This window comes from Stylophora pistillata, chromosome 14 (assembly GCF_964205215.1).
Source record: "Stylophora pistillata chromosome 14, jaStyPist1.2, whole genome shotgun sequence".
Lineage (NCBI taxonomy): Eukaryota > Metazoa > Cnidaria > Anthozoa > Scleractinia > Pocilloporidae > Stylophora > Stylophora pistillata.
The window spans coordinates 20119356-20137764 of NC_142532.1; the positions used below are offsets into that span (position 1 = coordinate 20119356).

Consider the following 18409-nt stretch of genomic DNA (forward strand, 5'->3'; position numbering starts at 1 on the left):
AATTATACTAATACTTATTACCTCTTCTGCTATGGCCCGGATGTGGTATGGTTGAAAACCACAACAACCACCAATGTACCTCACTCCCATGTCGTAGGCCCGCCGAGCGTACTTATGCACGTCCCAGCGAGTTAGCGTGCGAGGCTCAAGGGCTTAAAGAGGAGAAAAGGATGAAAAGTTTGAACTCTGATGGCAGATGGGACAAGTTTTGTATATCATTAGAAATTACAAAATCGGATTATACATCGTATTAAAGGTAACTTTCGCAATTCTGCTTTAAACAGTGAATTATTGGAACATTCTTCAATAGTCCTTTTTACAGTTGTGGGCTTGGTGGCCAAGCCTTTGAACAGGAGTGAGGCTAAGGGTGACCTTGTTATGATAGAGATGTTGTTGTTCTTCAAATGCAAATTTCTTTGTTATCATGCCAACTAGATACAGGTCTCTATCACAACAGGGTCACCCTTAGCCTCACTCCTGTTCAAAGGCTTGGCCACCAAGCCCCCAACTGTAAAAAGGACTATTGAGTGCCGAAGGTAACCGGGATTGCTTTGGCTATACTTTATTTCGCTATATGATTGGTCTTTAAAACCTGCACCACTTTTTCAACCAATCAGATTCAAGTCTAAGGGCTTTTTCTATGTGTTCTCAAGGGCATGGTTTTAGATCTTCCTTTCTCCTAATTGTGTGTTGGGAATTAGATAATTGCCTGACAACACAGTGGTTTTCCCGATAAGCTCGCGCTAAAATCAGTCACTCACGATATAATTTTTTAACAGATATATTTTTCTCTTACAAAGTACCGAGTTTTTTTTTTACAACACACGTGGTGTATTTTAGAACAAAGGATATACAATCGGTGAATGTTTCCTTTGAATGGTGACAGTTACTAATGATGACAGATTCGATGCCTATCCCTTTCCGGTGGACTAAACAACGAAATTTTAAACGCGTTAAAAAGGTTTGATTATGTAAACACACGATTTACGACAGGCTGTTTTTCACTCAAATGAAATGCGTTGTAGGGGTTTCCCTCAGCCGTGAACTGGTACGAGTGTATTTTGGCCTCGCTATGATGATGACAGAAGTGATATCCAACATACAACAGGCTACTGAAATAGAGTTGAGCAAAGTAAAAGCATAGAAAATGTGACGGTGGTTAACTTAGGACTGAAAAGTACACTTACCAAACGGAGTCTCTGGTAAATCAGCAAATCCTATTTCAGTATCTGGAGTATGATAGCCCACGGGTTGAGCCATCAGGTAGGTTTTAAGTCCCTCCCTATCTAACGCCTCTTTCATCAGACTAATGGTCTGTAAACTTATTTCAGGATCAAAGCAACAGTTAACACCGACAAGGTCAGCACCTGAAGGATAAAAACTCGTTTCACGTCACTTTTTCGAGCTCGGGTTTTGTAGCCTGCGATCACATCCTCGGGTTTAGCGTTTCTTCGCCCGGAAGAAAGTTTTGCACTTAAGGAAAGGCAAGCCGGCGAGAGATAAGGGGTCTGGCACAATTATTTATTTGTGCCAGACCATTGCGGATTTCTCTACTGCTCGCTTTGCTCAGGACCTCAAGAGGAATGTGCTCGTCCGCAGTGCGCACGTGATCGCATTCCTTCACATTGCTGAGAATCAAACGATGGCGGGCTTTTCCATAAACGAACAAGGAACATCTTACATATGATGCACGATCCTCGCAGTAGATAGCGCTATTTAAGCAATAGCGAAAATCAGACCTTAAATAGCGCTATCTACTGCGAGGATCGTGCATCATATGTATCTAACACCGCAGTTCAAAATATATGAACTTCATATATTTCATTGTATATCATTTATCACTTTCACGGGTTTATTACGAATCAACTTAACGGCCTGCTCCCAGTTGGCTTGTTAGCTCAATTGGTAGAGCGCTGCACTAGTATCGCAGAGGTCAGTGGTTTGAATCCCGTACAGGCCTGATTTTTTTCAGGTCTGATTTTCGCTATTGCTTAAATAGCGCTATCTATTGCGAGGATCGTGCATCATATGTATCTAACACCGCAGTTCAAAATATATGAACTTCATATATTTCATTGTATATCAAGGAACATCTTTTTTTAGTCACGTGACCAAAAACGATCACCGTAATTTGTCACTAACGGCAACTGTTACGCACGTCTCCGGAAAAAGAGTCTAAGGCCCTCCACAGACTAGGGATTTAGTTGTCGACAACTAAAAGTTATCGACAATTAAAAAACGTAGTCTATGGCGCAAGTTGTCGACAACTAAACCGCAAATTATTAGTTGTCGACGGCCTCATTTTTTAGCGTTTTTCTAGTGTGTGAAAACTTTTGTTCTAGTTGTCGACTACTTTTAGATCTCCGCGCTATTGTGTCCGCGGCTTTCCCAGCCGGCTTAAAGCATGGAGGATTGTAGAAGAAAAATACTTGGTAAAGAAAACATTCTTTTTGATCTTCCTTCTCCATATCCTTTTCTTGGAGGCGGAAATAACACTAACGATGTCATTATTGCGGCAGCTTGTGCTCACCAACAAGTTCTGATACAGGATATTTTATCAACGATTGAACGGCAAATTTGGCGCAAAGTTCGTTCGAGGGAATTTTGGCCAACGTGCCGTAGAAACTGGAATGACGGCAATTTTATCACCAATTTGCGAGTAGACAGGGGTACGTTTCTTCTTATTGTTGAAAGACTGACCCCTTATATTCACCGAGAAACGACAAGAATGAGGCAGTCCATTGATGTTGATGAAAGAGTTGGTATCGCGTTTTGGCGATACGGAGCATCCGCAGTAAGCTCTTGGTGCCCAACCTCTCCGCGTATTGGCTGCTAAATCAGTATTTGAGCTCCAGTGTGTGGAATACTTTTATCGGACTTATTTAGTTGTCAATAACTTTTAATGGTCGATCACAAATAGTTGTCGACAACTAAATCCCTAGTCTGTGGAGGGCCTTTAACTGTTTCGGTAATTAATATGTCGCTTATCTTTTTAGTGAGTCACAACATCGCCTCCTAACGCCGCGTCATGTCACGCTATTTCATGTAACAACGTGCCAAACGATGTCAGTCTTATGTCATGTCACACTATGTCACATCAAGTCTTGTCATATCATGTCACGCCACCTACGCCATGTCAATTCACGCCATGTCACATCATATCACTTCATACCAGCCCTTGCCAGTCTCACAGCACATTCGCCTGACGGCACATTCTGCCTGTCACCCTGTGGTCCAATTTGCATGGTTATGGCTACTGGTTTTCCTGTGGACTTCATCACTTCTACCGCCCATTCTGCTTCTTCTACATTAGCAAAGAACTGAAAAGAAAAGGTGCTTCCTTAACCCTTTCCACCCTAACATCACTATCCATATTCTCCATACTCTTCTCTATACATTTCTTTTGGAACTGGTAAGGAGAATTTGTTTTTCAATCAAAGTTCTCTGGGTTGGCGCAGATCATTTGCTACATTCTCATGATATGAACTTATGACTTAGCTATATTGCTGTAAGGAGAAATTAGATGCTGGTCACCCTTAGGATTTAAAGGGTTAAGGTTACCGTGCACCTTCAGGGGTGTCTTGCGTGCAAGCGATGTAGCGCGTCCGGTTTAAACTGTAGATATCTAAACCCCTATATCAGATTAAAGCTTATAGGACTGGCTGTCAGACTATACCAAACATTTTGAAAAAAGAAAAATGAATTGTCGATTTTTTCACGACTTCTAAATGCAAGCGCCCGAATCACCTTTGGAACGTTACATGTTAAAGCGAATGTTGTTTTTCGCTTATTTAATGTGTTCCTCCGTTTCCGGGACCAAAGCGCTAAAAAAATGTGTCTGTGATTTGCCATATTCAACTTCAGTGAAAAGTTACAGAACATTTTTGAAATAGAATCAAAAAAATGTGGAGTGATTGTACAAAAATCACTCTTGAAATAAAAGTATTTAGAAATAAAAAATTCGTAGATACGTTTTTGTTGTTTATATGTAAAACTAGCTACTGTCAAAATTTGAGAGCAATCGAACAAATTCCCTTTGACTTGTAGCTTTTAAAAGGTGATTCGGGCGCTCGCATTTAGAAGTCGTGAAAAATTCGACAATTCATTTTTTTTTTTCAAAATTTTTGGTATAGCCAGTCCTATAAGCTTTAATTTGAGATAGGGGTTTAGATATCTCCAGTTTAAACCGGACGCGCTACATCGCTTGTACGCGAGACACCCGTGAAGGTGCAAGGTAACCTTGAGAGATTTGCTAAATGACAAGGTAATGAAAGGCTATTATGACAAAGAATCTTAACATAAATGTCGAATAAAAACATGAAACTGAAAAGAAAAGGTGCTTCCTTAAGAGATTTGCTAAAAAAAAGGTAAAAGAAAAAGGCTAGCATGACAAAGAATCTTATCATGAATACCAAATACAAAGATACCAGCCAACTTCCGAGGGCAAACCATTCCTTTCAGACTTAAATGGTTTCTCAATCATTTTTTATGTTTTGTATTAAAACATGTGACTTGGTTGGAAATCTTACCTCGCCAATGAGAATATCTGCATCATTCTGAACGAAAATCTCGATTTCATCTCTAAACTTCTTCATTATGACATCTTTTCCAGCGCCTTTCTGATACAAGAAAGCTGTCTGACAGATACAACCTGCAAAGTACACCCCTCCTTCTTGTGCCACGCCCTTAGCAAGGTCGCAAGCTGCTTGGTTTATTTTCTGGGTCTGAAAGAGAATTTGAACATTGATCTTTAATGGTCTAGATCAACAAACCGCATTTTATATTGAGAGAACACGAGGAAAGGCTGTAGACCACGCGCCCAAGGTTTGTGATTATCAAGTATTTCGAGCGTCCTCGCAAAATCACAAAAGGATTATTCTGTTGATAACCCAACGGTCCATTATTTTTGAATAAGCAAAGGACTGTGTCCAATCAGAACTCCGGAGTATTCTAGTCATTCCATACAAGTGATTAAATCAAACCACAGGCAACCCAAGTTTGCACACTGAAGGAGTTGTGTGAATATGAACGGTAACATTCTTAACCCAGAAATCTTCTCTCTTTTAGAGTAAAGCAGAGGAAGTAAAAATGAGTTAAATGGCCATAAATCAGCCCGAAAAATTTACAAGATTCAAAGGAACAAACACGAGAGCGAGTTTCTATTCAAAACTACCACAGATTTTTTTCTCATACAAACCCTAACATTTCGCCCATGGTGCAATATCTACATGTATTCAAATGAACACAGGCTTGTATGAGCTATGGCTGCCTTACACTTGCAAAGAGAATGAATGAGATGGGACTAATTTACTTTGCAGCAATCGGAAATTGGAAGAGAAGAGTTCACCAATTTCCTGTTTTATTTTTATCCGGCTTTCAGAAGCGTTCAACCTAACAAAATAGTAGTCTTTCTCAAGAACGTCCCACCTCGTTTTCGTGAAAAAGTTAATCACCTCACCCCATATTTGGCATTGTCTCCTCCCAAGTCATCGTCCATAGAGAATGTGAAACCTTGAATGACGTCAGCTCCTGCTCGAAGGAACTCTCGATGAAGTTGGCGAACTACATAATACAATTATTGAGGATGAGAAAAGGGATCGTTAAGAAAAATGAAGAGAACGAAAATTGCAAATAAATTATACAGGACTCACAAAATACAGGAAGAAAACAAAAGGGGGAAATAATTTTTCAAACCAACGTAGGCACAGGTCCTCATTATCTTAGCGCTGAAGGACACACGTTTATTCACCAGCGGGAAGATTTGACACTAATCGAGGAGAGGTTTTCCGGAGGTCTGGCACTAATAATGGGAGCTGGACCCATAGCGGTTGGGCGAAGAAACTCTCCTGTCCAAGCGTTAATACTCCCAACAATGCATGCGCGCGCAGACTAAAACCAACGAGGAGAACCAAGCATCCGAAAGTGATGGAATAAATACTTCTACTCAACATCGATAGGATATTGTGTAGGATTAATTTAGAGACTTACGAGTTCGAAACGGATATTCACAAACCCTTTGTCGGAGCAATCTATCTGTACTTTTTGGATCTGGGGCCCAATCTACGGACTGGTTCCTTGAGCAATTTATCTTTACTTACGCTTTTCCACATTACGATCATGCCATTAATTCTGATTACACTCTAACTTAAAAAATTTGCCACACCTCTGAGATTAAAACTGACCTCCATCTGGATGCTCCACGTTGCATTCCGGCGTCCAAGGTCCTGCTTTCACGTATCCTCGTTTTTCCAAGGCATATGTCATCCCTCCATCTCCGACTAAAACCTCACCGGCGTTAAGGCGCTCTAAAATACTAGTCTGAGACAGGAAACGTCACGAAAAATCAGCAACAAAATATATTTAAGGCTATGGGTCAAAGAGTATTCCATGATATGAAGGCACAAAATCATCATATTGGGGTGTAGCCCAGAAAAAGTGTCCCTCGCTAAGAAAATTTGAGAAAAAGTTTCACAGGTGTCACGCAGCGGAAAGACTTTGCGTGATAATTCGTATATGCTAATGTTGGACGAAAATCAATTTGAGACCGTGCCCGACAGTCAGACATATTCACCGAATTCCCACAGAATATCTAAAGCAAATCTAATGCGAGAAGTTCCGAGCGATTTCAAAAATTGGAATGATCATTTAGTAGATATGTTTTTCGAGCATGTGCATATCATAAGATCGCTAGCTCAGAAATTTGATCAGTCTCGATGAGCTAGCGGTCTTACGGTAAGCATAAGCTCAGAAAATTCGTCCAAAATGTTTTCGGAATCGCTTGACATTCCTAACCAAACATCTGATACTCTTAAGAGAACCTTTAAGTGGAAAATGTTTGACTACTGGGCATTAATACCACAACCTTTCCCGTCCAGATCTGCTGGGCATTGTCGCTGCGAACGAGATGCATTATAGAATGAATTTGCACAGCTGCAACATAACACTCACCATTCCAGAAGCTGACATACTTTGCGGTCAAAAGTTTGATTTAAAAGAACTGATCGAGCCTTCTGTCTTCTAAGAACGTCTCGGAAAGTCGAAAGGTGAGTTTATGGCCTATATTTGGAGGGAGAGAGTACGTTATCTCTGGACTACTTCTGCATAGTCATTGTTCCGTTGTGTGACGCATGTAATGCGATGAAAGCTTTCTGCGTCGAGAACAACAAAACTTAATCTATGCAAATTTTCTGATTACCAGGGCCCATCTTCTCCTGGCTCTAGGGTAGGCAATGTTAGGCTAGGTAGACCAGTTTTTAAAAATCTATTTATAAAGAATCCTTAATCAAAGAAAAAGTTAAACACATTTGATTTAGAGAGAGAGAGGAAAAAAAGATAACAGTTTATAAAATAGAAAAGAAAGGGAATTATGAGAGCAGATCGACGTTTCTAAAGACAACTAATGGCAGATTTGTTTTTTGCTTTTAACTCTTTCATTTAACTGTAGTGAATATTCTTCTGGAACACTTTACAGAACATGTTGTATTTCAAGGAATTTATATTGTAACTGCTACCTAACTGGCTCTGTGAGAAAGCCCGGTATTACATTGACCACATCTAATTCTTAAAAAGGCATTTCTTCTTCGACTTGCAAGCTACAAAGAAGTCTGGTTTTCTTTCAATTTAACACAAGCTTGGCCCATGAGAAAAAATATCGTAACTATGATGCTACTTGTATTCCGCTTTTTACCTCCTTCTAGGGCAAAAGGGAGCAATTTTCAGTCCAGGCTCTCCAGTCCACATCAAGTCCCAATTTTGTCACGGAAGTAAGAGGCAATATTTAGTTCTTATTAACCGGGCGGGAGGTCTGTATGGGAGAATCTTGACCCAGGTCGCCAGTACAGACCGAAGGCAGTGAGGTCTGTACCAGTGACCGAGGTCAAGATTCTCCCATACAGACCGACTTAGCTCGGTTAATAAGATGTTTATTATATGGCTGTGTCTAGAAAGACCGGTCTAGATGCCAGTCTAGATGGGAAAATCTAGACTGCTTTCAATATTGATTTCAGCCAATCAAATTCGTGAATTCGGTAGTTCCCAGTCCTTGTGAGACACAGCCATAAAATAATCGTCTATATAATCATTGCCTTTCAGTATAGTCACAAGATAGTGAATGATCAAGACCAATAATCTTAAAATATCTCGTTGTTTGACTTTTCTATGTAGTACAAGTACAGGTTGCTGAGCTAAAATGTCTCTCAGTGAGTGAAATTTATGTTCAGCTCTGACGTCATCAAGCTGGTCCGTCAAACTTCGAAAGCGCGGGAGAGTGGGGACGACCACTAGCAGGTTCCAGATTTTCCCAATAGGCGCGGTTGGCCCTGGGTATGGAGATAAAAATTATAAAATAGCACAGATGAAATAGTTTACCGATTCCAATTGACAAAGGTAACTTCCGTGCGTTGATGCCCGGGCCGACGAGAAATATTTCACTTGTTGGAATGGGTATAGAAAAGAAGTGTAAGCAAACATTAAGTCTGAACTCGAGCCTATCGGCTCGGTTTTACCTTCGTCCCATCCATTCTTTAGGGTGATTTTTATACCCTCCTCCCCATGGCTCGTGCTTTTCACTTGCAACAGGAAGAAAGCCCCGTTCTGGAGAGAGCTGAAAACGATAAATAAAAAGAAAACTTAGAAACATTTGAAATCTAAAAATCAAATCTCAAATCAAATCTCCGTAAGATATGCGACCCTTTCAACTAACATGTGCATACCGAGGAGAGATTGTGGACAACACTTTCGCTAAAATTTTCTGATGTCTTTTGCTACTAAGAAAAATTTCATCGCAAATTTCTTCTACCTCCTCTGCGATAGCCCGGATGTGATATGGCTCGAATCCACAGCAGCCGCCGATGAACCTCACCCCCATGTCGTAGGCCTGCCGGGCGTACTTATGCGCGTCCCATCTGGTTAGTGTACGAGGCTCCAAAGCTAAATTAAAGAGAAGTAAGAGAAAAAAAATGTTGCTTTCTGCGAGTTAGATATTTCTGTAACTGTCGGCAATAAATACTGTCCTGAAGATTAAAAACACTCGGACTCGTAGAATTGTTTGTACCTTTAATCATCATCATCATCATCATCATCATCATCATCATGATGTTTATTTGTTCAAGCAGGTTGAATTTATTGGCAACTGTATAAGCTGGTGTGGACCTGCTTTTTTCCCACCCAACCCACCCCAGGGAAGGACATCCAGCACACAGCAATCTCGTGCGTGGGAAATTAACGTCTTTTACCCCTTACCCTTTAAGAGACGGGACCTCCGGCTTTACGTCCTATCCGAGAAGACGAAACAATGTGAGTGAAGTGTCTTGCTTAAGGACACAACGTTAAGCCCCAGCCAGAACGTGAACCCGGGCCGATTAACCCAGAGTCCAGCGCACTGACCACTGGACTACTCACGCCCTCCGTTTCTGTTTAGTGTTTCAGTTTATATATGACGAGTAAAACTGTTGAAAATAAGATCCTTAATGCAAATTTAACGCACTGAGATTCGTTTAGGTTGGCCGAGGTACAACCTTGTCTCGAACAGTGAAAACATGTGTAACTTATCCGAGCGAAGACTGGTAACAAAATTTAAACTAAATGCCGCTGTACTAATCTAATGCGACAGCATTAACAATTTCTCTTCTGAATAGCAAGAATGTTTTCTCGACCTACGTATCCATCAAAGTTAAAAGAATCGACCAATCAGAATTCACAATTTAAAGCGAGTCAGCAAATCAGAACAAGCAGTCTAAATAAATAAGCCCATGGAAACGTGCCTTAGTATTAGGCAAACACACAACCAAGGTTTCGAGAATAATTTCTTACCAAATGGTAGCTCGGGTAAACTAGCGAATCCTGCTCTTCCGGCGTCTGGAGTGTGGTAACCAACAGGCTGGATCATCAGATGAGGACTGAGTCCTTCATTATCCAGTGCTTCTTTCATTAGAATGAGAGTTTTTATGGAAGTACTGGGATCGAATTTGCAGTTTACTCCAACGATGTCAGCACCTTACATAGGGGATAAAGAGAGAAGCGTATTTCAATCCACCCTTATACAAATATTCAAGGAGCCACTATGACAAGAATAAAAGCATAGTAAGTGAAATCTCTTTGGCTGGCAAACGCATCAGCCCTTGAAGTTGTCATTTTATATTAGAGACCTTAAGCAACCACAACGGCGACAGCAACGAGGGCGTGGAAAAACAAGAGATCTAATTGCCAGAACAATAGCTCAGCATATGCATTTTGAAACATTGTACATTTCCTAGCCGTCCTATGCAAAACAACAACGTGAAATCGCAAAAATTTGCGTCGTCTGCAAGCCGAAACCGCGACGGCAAATATTTTTATTTCCATTTGGAACTCAACGCTACTTTTATACGTCCTACTGAAGTTGAGCTGTGGCACTGTATGAGACAGTAAGCTCATGCAGCTATTTTTGAAATTCTAACTAAGAGTAGAAATTCAGTTTTTAATTGAAGTCTTCCTTGGCGTTGCCGTCCTGACTGCTTAAGGTCCCTATTGACTCCGAGAAGGAACAGAATAGAAGACTGAAAAAGAAGGAAGAAATTCTAGATAAAGTAAGATCTTACTTTTGCAAGAAAGCCCCAACCTTGACCCCGTCCTCTTCCCACCCCCACCTAGAATTTCACTTCCAGATTTCTCTGACAGCTCGTTGCAGACCCATTAAAATTAAACTCCTGCTTGGAGACATTTCGGTGTAAAGTGTCCTGGAAATAGCACGAAAAGGGGCTTTGATTAGAAGTCACACCTCTTTCCCTTATATTTCAAACCCGAGTTACTTTGACAGTTTGCTGCAGACCCATGAGATCGGAACCACTGAAGGCAGTGTCCAGCTCTCTAATTTTAAGACTGCTGTGTCTCCAGCGTATGCAGTTCACCTTATTGCAGGAATAAACCAGTACAGTGAGGCTAAATTCTAATGTAAGCCACAGTAAAGAGTCCCATACTACCTGCTCTCGCCAGCCTCACTGCGCACTCTCCCGGTGACACATTGGCAAAGTCTCCCTGTGGTCCGATGCACATCGTAATGGCAGTTGGTTTGCCTGTGGTTTTCATCACCTCTACTACCCATTCAGCTTCCTCGCCATACTCAAAGAACTAAGAAGATAGTAGTAGATAGATGCGGTACTGATTCATGTCAGAGCTCACAGACACACACAAAACAAAATTAACAAATGGTAAACACCACAGCGTACACTATTGAGTTATGGATGCACGCGGGAGGTTGCTAAGCACGAAAGAAGCGTAAGAGTCGCGCGAGGCGATAGCCGAGAGCGACTCTAGCTTCTTGAGTGCTTAGCAAACTTCCCAAGTGCATCCATAACTCAATAGTGTACGCTGTGGTGTTTACCATTTGTTTTATAACATAACATTGATACATTGTAGCTAAAGAGTTCCCTTTTATTCAACAAATCTTACGTGACCAGAAAAAACAAGCGCACGCGGAAAAAAATAGTCTTTGCATTTGCTCACGTCAGCAGCGTACACCCATGGGCAAATGGGGGACGCTAAATTGACCAATCAGAGCGCGCGCTTTACTTTGGTTATGTTATAATCAATGTTATAAGAATGCCTACCTCGGCGATCAGAAGATCCATATCATTCTTTAGGAATATCTGGATCTGTTCCTCAAACCTTTTCTGTATTTTTTCTTTTCCGGCACCGTTTACGTAAAGCTTTGCTGTTTGACAAATGGATCCTGCTGCAAACACCCCTCCCTCTTGTGCCACGCACTTCGCCAGGTCACAAGCAGACTGGTTTATTTCATCGTTCTGTTGAAGGAAGACGGAACGGAAGAATTGAGTTCATGCGATCGAAGTCATATAAGCAATTGCACACCCACCCCTCTCCTTAATCAGCCCCAACTTGAGTTAGGGGGGGGGGGGATGGGTGCGCAGTTGCTCAGATACGGACATTGATTCGAGGTTAACAGAAGAAACTTTTTCTAGATATGAACAACTCCACAACCACCCCTCCCCTAACTCAACATTATCTACCTAACTTGCCGGCCACTGCAAAAATCTCATCATAACCACTCCTAGAACTTCTTGTATTTACTTTTACCTAAAATTCACAAACCTAACAACCCAGGTCGGCCCATTGTCTCGGCTTGCAGTTGCCCTACCGAACTTATTTCCAGCTATTTAGACAAAATTATGGCTCCCATCGTCAAAACTTTACCATCATATATCAAAGACAGCCAACACACTCTTCAAATTTTTCGCGACTTTAATTTTCTTGGCCAGAACAAACTTCTTTTTACCATGGACATTACAACTCTTTACATTGTCATTCCTAATGACGAAGGTCTTCTGGCCCTCAAACATTTTTTTGATCAACGTACAGTTAAGTAACCCAAATCTGAAACCCTACTTCGCTTAGCTGAACTAGTACTCACACTTAATTGTTTTTCATTCGGAGACAACTTTTTCAAACAAACCAACGGCGTAGCCCATGGGTACCAAAATGGGACCCAGCTATGCCAATCTTTTTGTAGGTTTTATTGAACACCAATTTTTTAGCCAATACGTTGGCCCCAAACCTGAACTCTACGGTCGCTACATCGACGACTGTATCGGCGCTACCTCCTCTACCAATGAGGAGCTGACTCAATTCATAACCGCAGTCAATTCTTTTCACCCGGCTCTAAAATATACCTGGGAAATTTCCGACAATTCTTTGTCCTTTTTATATATCAAAGTTTCAATTGAAGGCAACGGTTTATCCACTAGTGTGTATTACAAACCTACAGACTCACATAGTTACTTGCTGTATTCACCTTTGCATCCATCTCACGTTAAGAATTCTATTCCCTTTTCTCGGTTTCTAAGACTTCGTCGTTTATGTAGTGATGACTCTGATTTTCCCCACAAATCAGAGTCAATGTGCCAGTTTTTTCGAGAAACGTGGTAACCCTGTTTCTGTCGTTCAAGCGAGTCACCACCGCGCCCAACTTATTGATCGACAGTCAGCACTACAATCGTCACAGAAGGTTTATTCCGACCGCATTCCATTCACTCTCGCGTTTCACCCTCACAACCACTCAGTTAAATCCATTATTCTTAAAAACTGTAACTTCCTTCAAAACGATCCAGAGACTGGCTCTATCTTTTCGCAACCTCCACTTATAGTTTCACTCAAACGCGACATAAACATAGGCAATTTTTTGGTCAGAAGTTCATTCCAAACTAATGACCAACCTGGCACTTTTAAATGCGCTCGCGCACGATGCACAACTTGTCCCTTCATTCACAACGCTGAGAAAATATCGGGACCCAAGCGACCCATTAAGATCACCGATCACTTCAAGTGCACCTCCGCCAACGTTATCTATTGCATAACTTGCACTTATTGCAAAAAGTTATACATCGGCGAAACAGGAAGACGACTAGGTGACCGATTCTGGGAACACCTTCGCGATGTGGAAAGGAATGACAAGGACGCATCTAAACCAGTCGCTAGACACTTTAATTTACTTAATCATTTTAAACAACATATGGCTATTTGCGGTCTTTCCTGACGTTTAGGCAACACGGAAAGCCGCAAAACTTGAACTAAAGTTAATCTTTCAAATCGGCACTCTTAATCCCTCAGGTATCAACGAACGCTTTTCATTCCACTAATTTCGTGTTTTTCTCGTTGCCATGTTCCCACCAATGGCGTAGCTCCACTTTCTGCATATAAAACCACATACAACCCACAACTCCTCCATGCGCTCTGACGAAGGGCTAACGCTCGAAACGTCAGCTTTTTTATTCGTTACGGTGGTCAATTTACCATTTCAACTTAGTTGATAAAACAAATTAACTTGTCATCAGTTGACTATTGTTGGGTTAGGGGAGGGGTGGGTGCGCAGTTGCACAGATCTGAGGTCATCAGAAGAATCTTTTTGAAGGTATGCGGATTTCCAAGGCGAACTAGGTGTGTTCATAAATTTACTAGATAAAAATTAAAAATGGAGGTCAAAAATACCTTCTCATCACTGACTTCATCATCCATAGAAAATGTAAAAGCTTGAATGACATCAGCTCCGGCGCGAAGAAATTCGCGATGCACCTGACGAACTCAAGTAACAAAATAGGTCCGCGAAATAAAGAAGACGAAGAGATGTCAAGCATCTCAAATAAGTGGGTCGGGACAAATGAAAACTGTGAGTCTTTATTTAGTCTTTACTGAGATCAAATGGCCGATTGCCGTGACCTGAATTGCTGCCGGATTGATATTCTTTTGTTTAAATTCAAATTAGCCTTACTAGCCTCGCTTGAGATAATGCATTCTTTTGAATTTTGAACTGGAGGACGAGGCCAGAAAGGCTAATTTAAATTTAAACAAAAGAATATCAATCCGGCAGCCATTTTTGAAAGTGGTCAATAGCCTCCTAGAATGGACGGTAATTTCCTTTTCTCCACCATTTTGTCAATTTGCGAGGTGAAGAGAGATATTCTGACACTCATGCGTGTTGCCTGGGTGTATAAATAAAAATACCGTCCGTCTACTTCGAAACTACTGAACTATTCTTTTCGCGAAACTTAAATCTTCCGTGTTCAAATTTTGATCCGCTTCGTTCGTCGATCCCTTCCTCCCATCCCTACCGACTTAGCGAGAAAAAAAGACAAAGCCGAAATTACTCTCGGAGAGGGGGTGGAGAACTGCCAAACTCAGGTAATGACAGTGGTTATGTCTGTCTGGGGACTTACCAGCCTCCGGACTTTCCACAGTGCATTCGGGGGTCCATGGTCCTGCTTTCACATATCCTCGCTTTTCTAAGCAAAACGTCATGCCCCCATCACCGACAATTATATCGCCTGCATTCAATCGGTCCAGAATGGTGCCTTTCTACGAATAAAATCGGAGGAGATTAGACCAAATTGCGAGTAATTTTTTTCCTATGTAGAGATGAGTCTTGAGATGGGCGCGCACGAGGGTGGTCGAACAGATGAAAAATAACACAACCAGTGAAGCGATGCATATATCTTATTAGACATTTTGTTGTGTAGCATCACTGAGTATTTTTAAGAATTGTGCCGTATTTTGACGAGCCCGTAGGAGTCTTATAAGAGATTTAATATCAAACACGTCAAATTGTTCTTTCAGTGCGGGCGAATTTCGCGGATATTTATTTACGAGGAGTGCGTGACAGAAGAATGCGAAGCGGAACGGAATTGGCGCGTTGTCATGTTGCTGTTTCTATTTTCCTCAATAAATGACTAACGTTCCTGGTCGTCTAGCTGTTTTTCTTCGTTCGATTCATCTAATAAACTCGGATCTACATTTGCCAGCCGTTCCGACTCTTTGTCGTCAGAAATATGATTCAATTTGTCCATCATTTTTTTTCCTAACTTCAATCCAATTCTTCGCTTGCGCAATGCGAGAAAACCTGTCTAACCGGCTCTCTGGAGTACAAATACCGCGTGATATTTGTACTCGTCCGAGACCCTATGTGCCACGAGGCATGAAAAGGATTGATGATTTGAACTCTTCTATGGCGTTATTTGTATTCTACGGAGTGTAGTTAGACACTAATTAAACAATAGAGTGTTTCTGTCGAGGAACTGTCGGCTGATAGTTGCCCTGCGGAAATTCTATGTTCCTAAAACAAATATTTGCGCGAGAAGGAAAGCTTCGAGGGCAAATATGTTAGTTTTAAGAACATCAAATTTCCAAGGGGCAACTATCAGACCGATAGTTCCGAGACATAAACGCTCTATTATTTTTATTGTTCACCACTAAATTTTCTTCCGCGCCTACAGCTTGTCACAAATGTCAATAATTCGCAACCGCACATTGGCTAAATAATACGTTATACCTGTCAGAATTGAAAAGTCACTGTTTTTCCGATCTGCCTAACTTCGCGGCCGTCAAACTATTCAAAACTTTTTACGGATGAGTACTATCAATCCAGGTATTTTCCGCGGACGGGCACTATCCATCCGGGTATTTTCCGCGGGCGGGCACTATGGGCTGATAGTGTCTCTCCACGGATGAACACTATCGCGTCACGTGATCGATTTAAACCAATAAGATCCGGAGAAAATTTAGTGGTGAACTATAAAATATAAAATTTCACATCTTCAGCGTGTTCCATACTTCGCGCACGCCTTGTGCTTGCCTCTGCTCGCGTGGAAAAAGTAAATAAACAGGCTACCCCATCTCCCCCTCCCGCATCACTCCTCCGATGGTCCATCCTTACGTGGCGTCATTTTACGAGACACAGGGCTGCCTAACCGCGCGACAGGTGGTCAGAAGCGCGTTCTAAAACAGGACTCGTACGCGAACAATCGGTCTAACACAGGTAAAAATACTGGTTAAGTTTGCTTACCTTGGTGTCTGTCATGTATGAGGCGCTGTTGACAAAAAGAAATAGTAGAGGTTATGTTTTGACCGGAAGTTGACATTCTCGCTCGAGTATTCAATTCGTTGTAACGCAAAATTTAGCAGCGTTAATTTAATTTGCTGATTAGAATCCCAGCTCGGAGGAAACAAAAGAAAGATTATCAAGTACTTTTATCGAATGAAGACTGCCTTTCAATACTATAAGATGGGAACGAATTTATACTCTGCTAGCTTAGAACAAGATTTGAAAGATTTTGAATAACAATCACGGGTTTAAGATAACACGTGCGTGACACTTGATTTCTCTTCTAAAAAGTTCGTAAATAAAATATTTTTATATAATTTATCTACACGGCTGGATTTCGGATAAAATGTTCTTCAAGAAGTGATGTTTTACAGGCATTTATTTATCAGACCAAAGATACTTTTATAAGACGGAAAGTGTAAAGAAAGTTTTCACGCATGTAAATTGATCACAGAGGAAAAGTCACAAGACTTCGAGGCCAGACCACAAGACTATTATGATCAGAACAAAAGAATGTATCAATTTTTCACCCTTTGCTGACAAACTAACTTGTAAAAAGCAGATGATTTTAACCTCACTTACTCATAGCCCTCTACTTGTTTCTTCTTGAAATTCAAATCTAAAATTTTAATGCCGTGTTGAGTAGGATAATTCTGACGACATGGGAGGCTATCATACAACTTGCTTCAAAACAACCTGAGGAATGCTCTTTTACTGTAAAATTGTCCACGCTAGACCTCACATAACACATACACGCAAATAGGAGGAATCAAAATCAACTGGTGACATTCATCTTGCGTAAATGACAACATTAGTCGTTATGGTATAAAATTCTCAATTACCTCCGGTTGTAGTTCGATAAATTGCTACAAACACGAGTCAAGGTGGACAAATTTCTGGAAGCGTAAATCTTGGTGCCCTGCCGTAGGAATGAAAAGAGTGGACGCCATGTTCCAATCATGCTTTTAAAAGCTTTGAAGATATTGATCTAAACTTCGAAAGCGTTAGCTCAAGGAGGCAGTCATAAAGCGGAGAGCCGTGTATACAAATTATCATATGGAAATATATTCAATAACAGCTAATAATAGATTGCATAGTGCCAGACCTGTAAGTACAATTCAAAAACAAGAACTTCAAGTACTGTTTGTTTCCTTACTCGGAACTGGTCAGCTCAGACGACCACCACAAACCGTATAATATTATCCAAACTTTAATGATTATTCGATCTAAGAGAAATAGATTTGTAATTCGAAATCAGAAAACGTAAATTTAGTCTTAATCTCATGGCAAAATTCAAGAAAACATGACTGGAAACTTACTTCTGTGGCGGGTCGTAAAAACAGCTCTCTCACTTCAGGTGAGCAGATTCGGGTAAGCGAACAGATACAAAAATCGACTTCTCCCTCACTGATTCTTCTGAAAAAACTAGTTTCAATCACGACAAGCTAACACTTTAAATCATTGCGAGGAATTAATGTCAATCACGAGTTGTGTTAATTAAATTATATCTGTCATCATAGGCGACGCCTATTTACTAAACGAAACACTGTTTGGGATCGTTAATGTAAATCTCTCTTGTTTTAACAGATTTTTTATTCATTCAAATCAAGTATGATTGTTCAATTGGATAACACGAAACAATGACTGTGCAAGGAGCGCGCAGGCGTTTTTGTCTGATAACTCAGCATGTTGGACAAATCAACAAGCTCTGTCAAGGAGGGGCTTGCCCACCGTCAAGACGGGCGCAAACCAGGCGGTGTGCGCACTCTGATTGCGTTGCATCATGCTCGTTAAACAAGCATTGAGTCATTTGCATCTTGACGCGTTGGAGTGAACTTCTTTGGTGGTAGCGAGATAGCGTGAATATAGGTGGATTGTAAGGAAGCATTCATCATTTATCTAGAGGGTGGGCTATGATGATTTCCTTATTTTCTTCCTTTCAGTTTTTGAATCTCTCCCCCCTGATCATCTCAGGGTTTTTTCTGACCCCCCCTCAAGAAATGTTAATTTATCAAAGGAAAATATCATAGCCCCCCCCCCCCC

At 41.1% G+C, this 18409-nt stretch overlaps 2 protein-coding genes across 5 annotated transcripts in view; both read right to left on the reverse strand.

Annotated features, from left to right (window-relative positions):
• Positions 1-7111, reverse strand: part of LOC111336507 (betaine--homocysteine S-methyltransferase 1) — a 9355-nt gene extending 2244 nt beyond the window's left edge. Inside the window, exons 1-7 of the mRNA XM_088744433.1 lie at positions 6949-7111; positions 6183-6318; positions 5459-5562; positions 4530-4724; positions 3173-3320; positions 1188-1367; positions 22-152 (exon numbers count right to left, since the gene is read on the reverse strand). Of these exons, the coding sequence (XP_088600559.1) occupies positions 22-152; positions 1188-1367; positions 3173-3320; positions 4530-4724; positions 5459-5562; positions 6183-6318; positions 6949-6966 (912 nt within the window). The 5' untranslated portion in view covers positions 6967-7111. The remainder of the gene's footprint in view (positions 1-21; positions 153-1187; positions 1368-3172; positions 3321-4529; positions 4725-5458; positions 5563-6182; positions 6319-6948) is intronic.
• Positions 7112-8124: 1013 nt separating this feature from the next.
• LOC111336506 (betaine--homocysteine S-methyltransferase 1) lies at positions 8125-17815 on the reverse strand. Of its 4 annotated transcripts, none has more exons than XM_088744430.1 (11): positions 17686-17815; positions 17209-17285; positions 16328-16352; positions 14706-14844; positions 13981-14072; positions 11586-11780; positions 10959-11106; positions 9811-9993; positions 8798-8928; positions 8505-8602; positions 8125-8318 (listed from the first exon to the last, which is right to left on the reverse strand). In XM_088744430.1, the coding sequence occupies exons 3-11, from the start codon at positions 16340-16342 to the stop codon at positions 8231-8233; spliced, it is 1089 nt and encodes a 362-aa protein (XP_088600556.1). In that variant the 5' UTR covers positions 16343-16352; positions 17209-17285; positions 17686-17815; the 3' UTR covers positions 8125-8230. The 4 variants fall into 4 exon arrangements, with proteins under 4 accessions (XP_088600556.1, XP_088600557.1, XP_088600558.1 ...); XM_088744431.1 differs by lacking the exon at positions 17686-17815 and adding an exon at positions 17472-17489; XM_088744432.1 differs by lacking the exon at positions 17209-17285 and having other exon boundaries at positions 17686-17813.
• Positions 17816-18409: the final 594 nt, after the last annotated feature.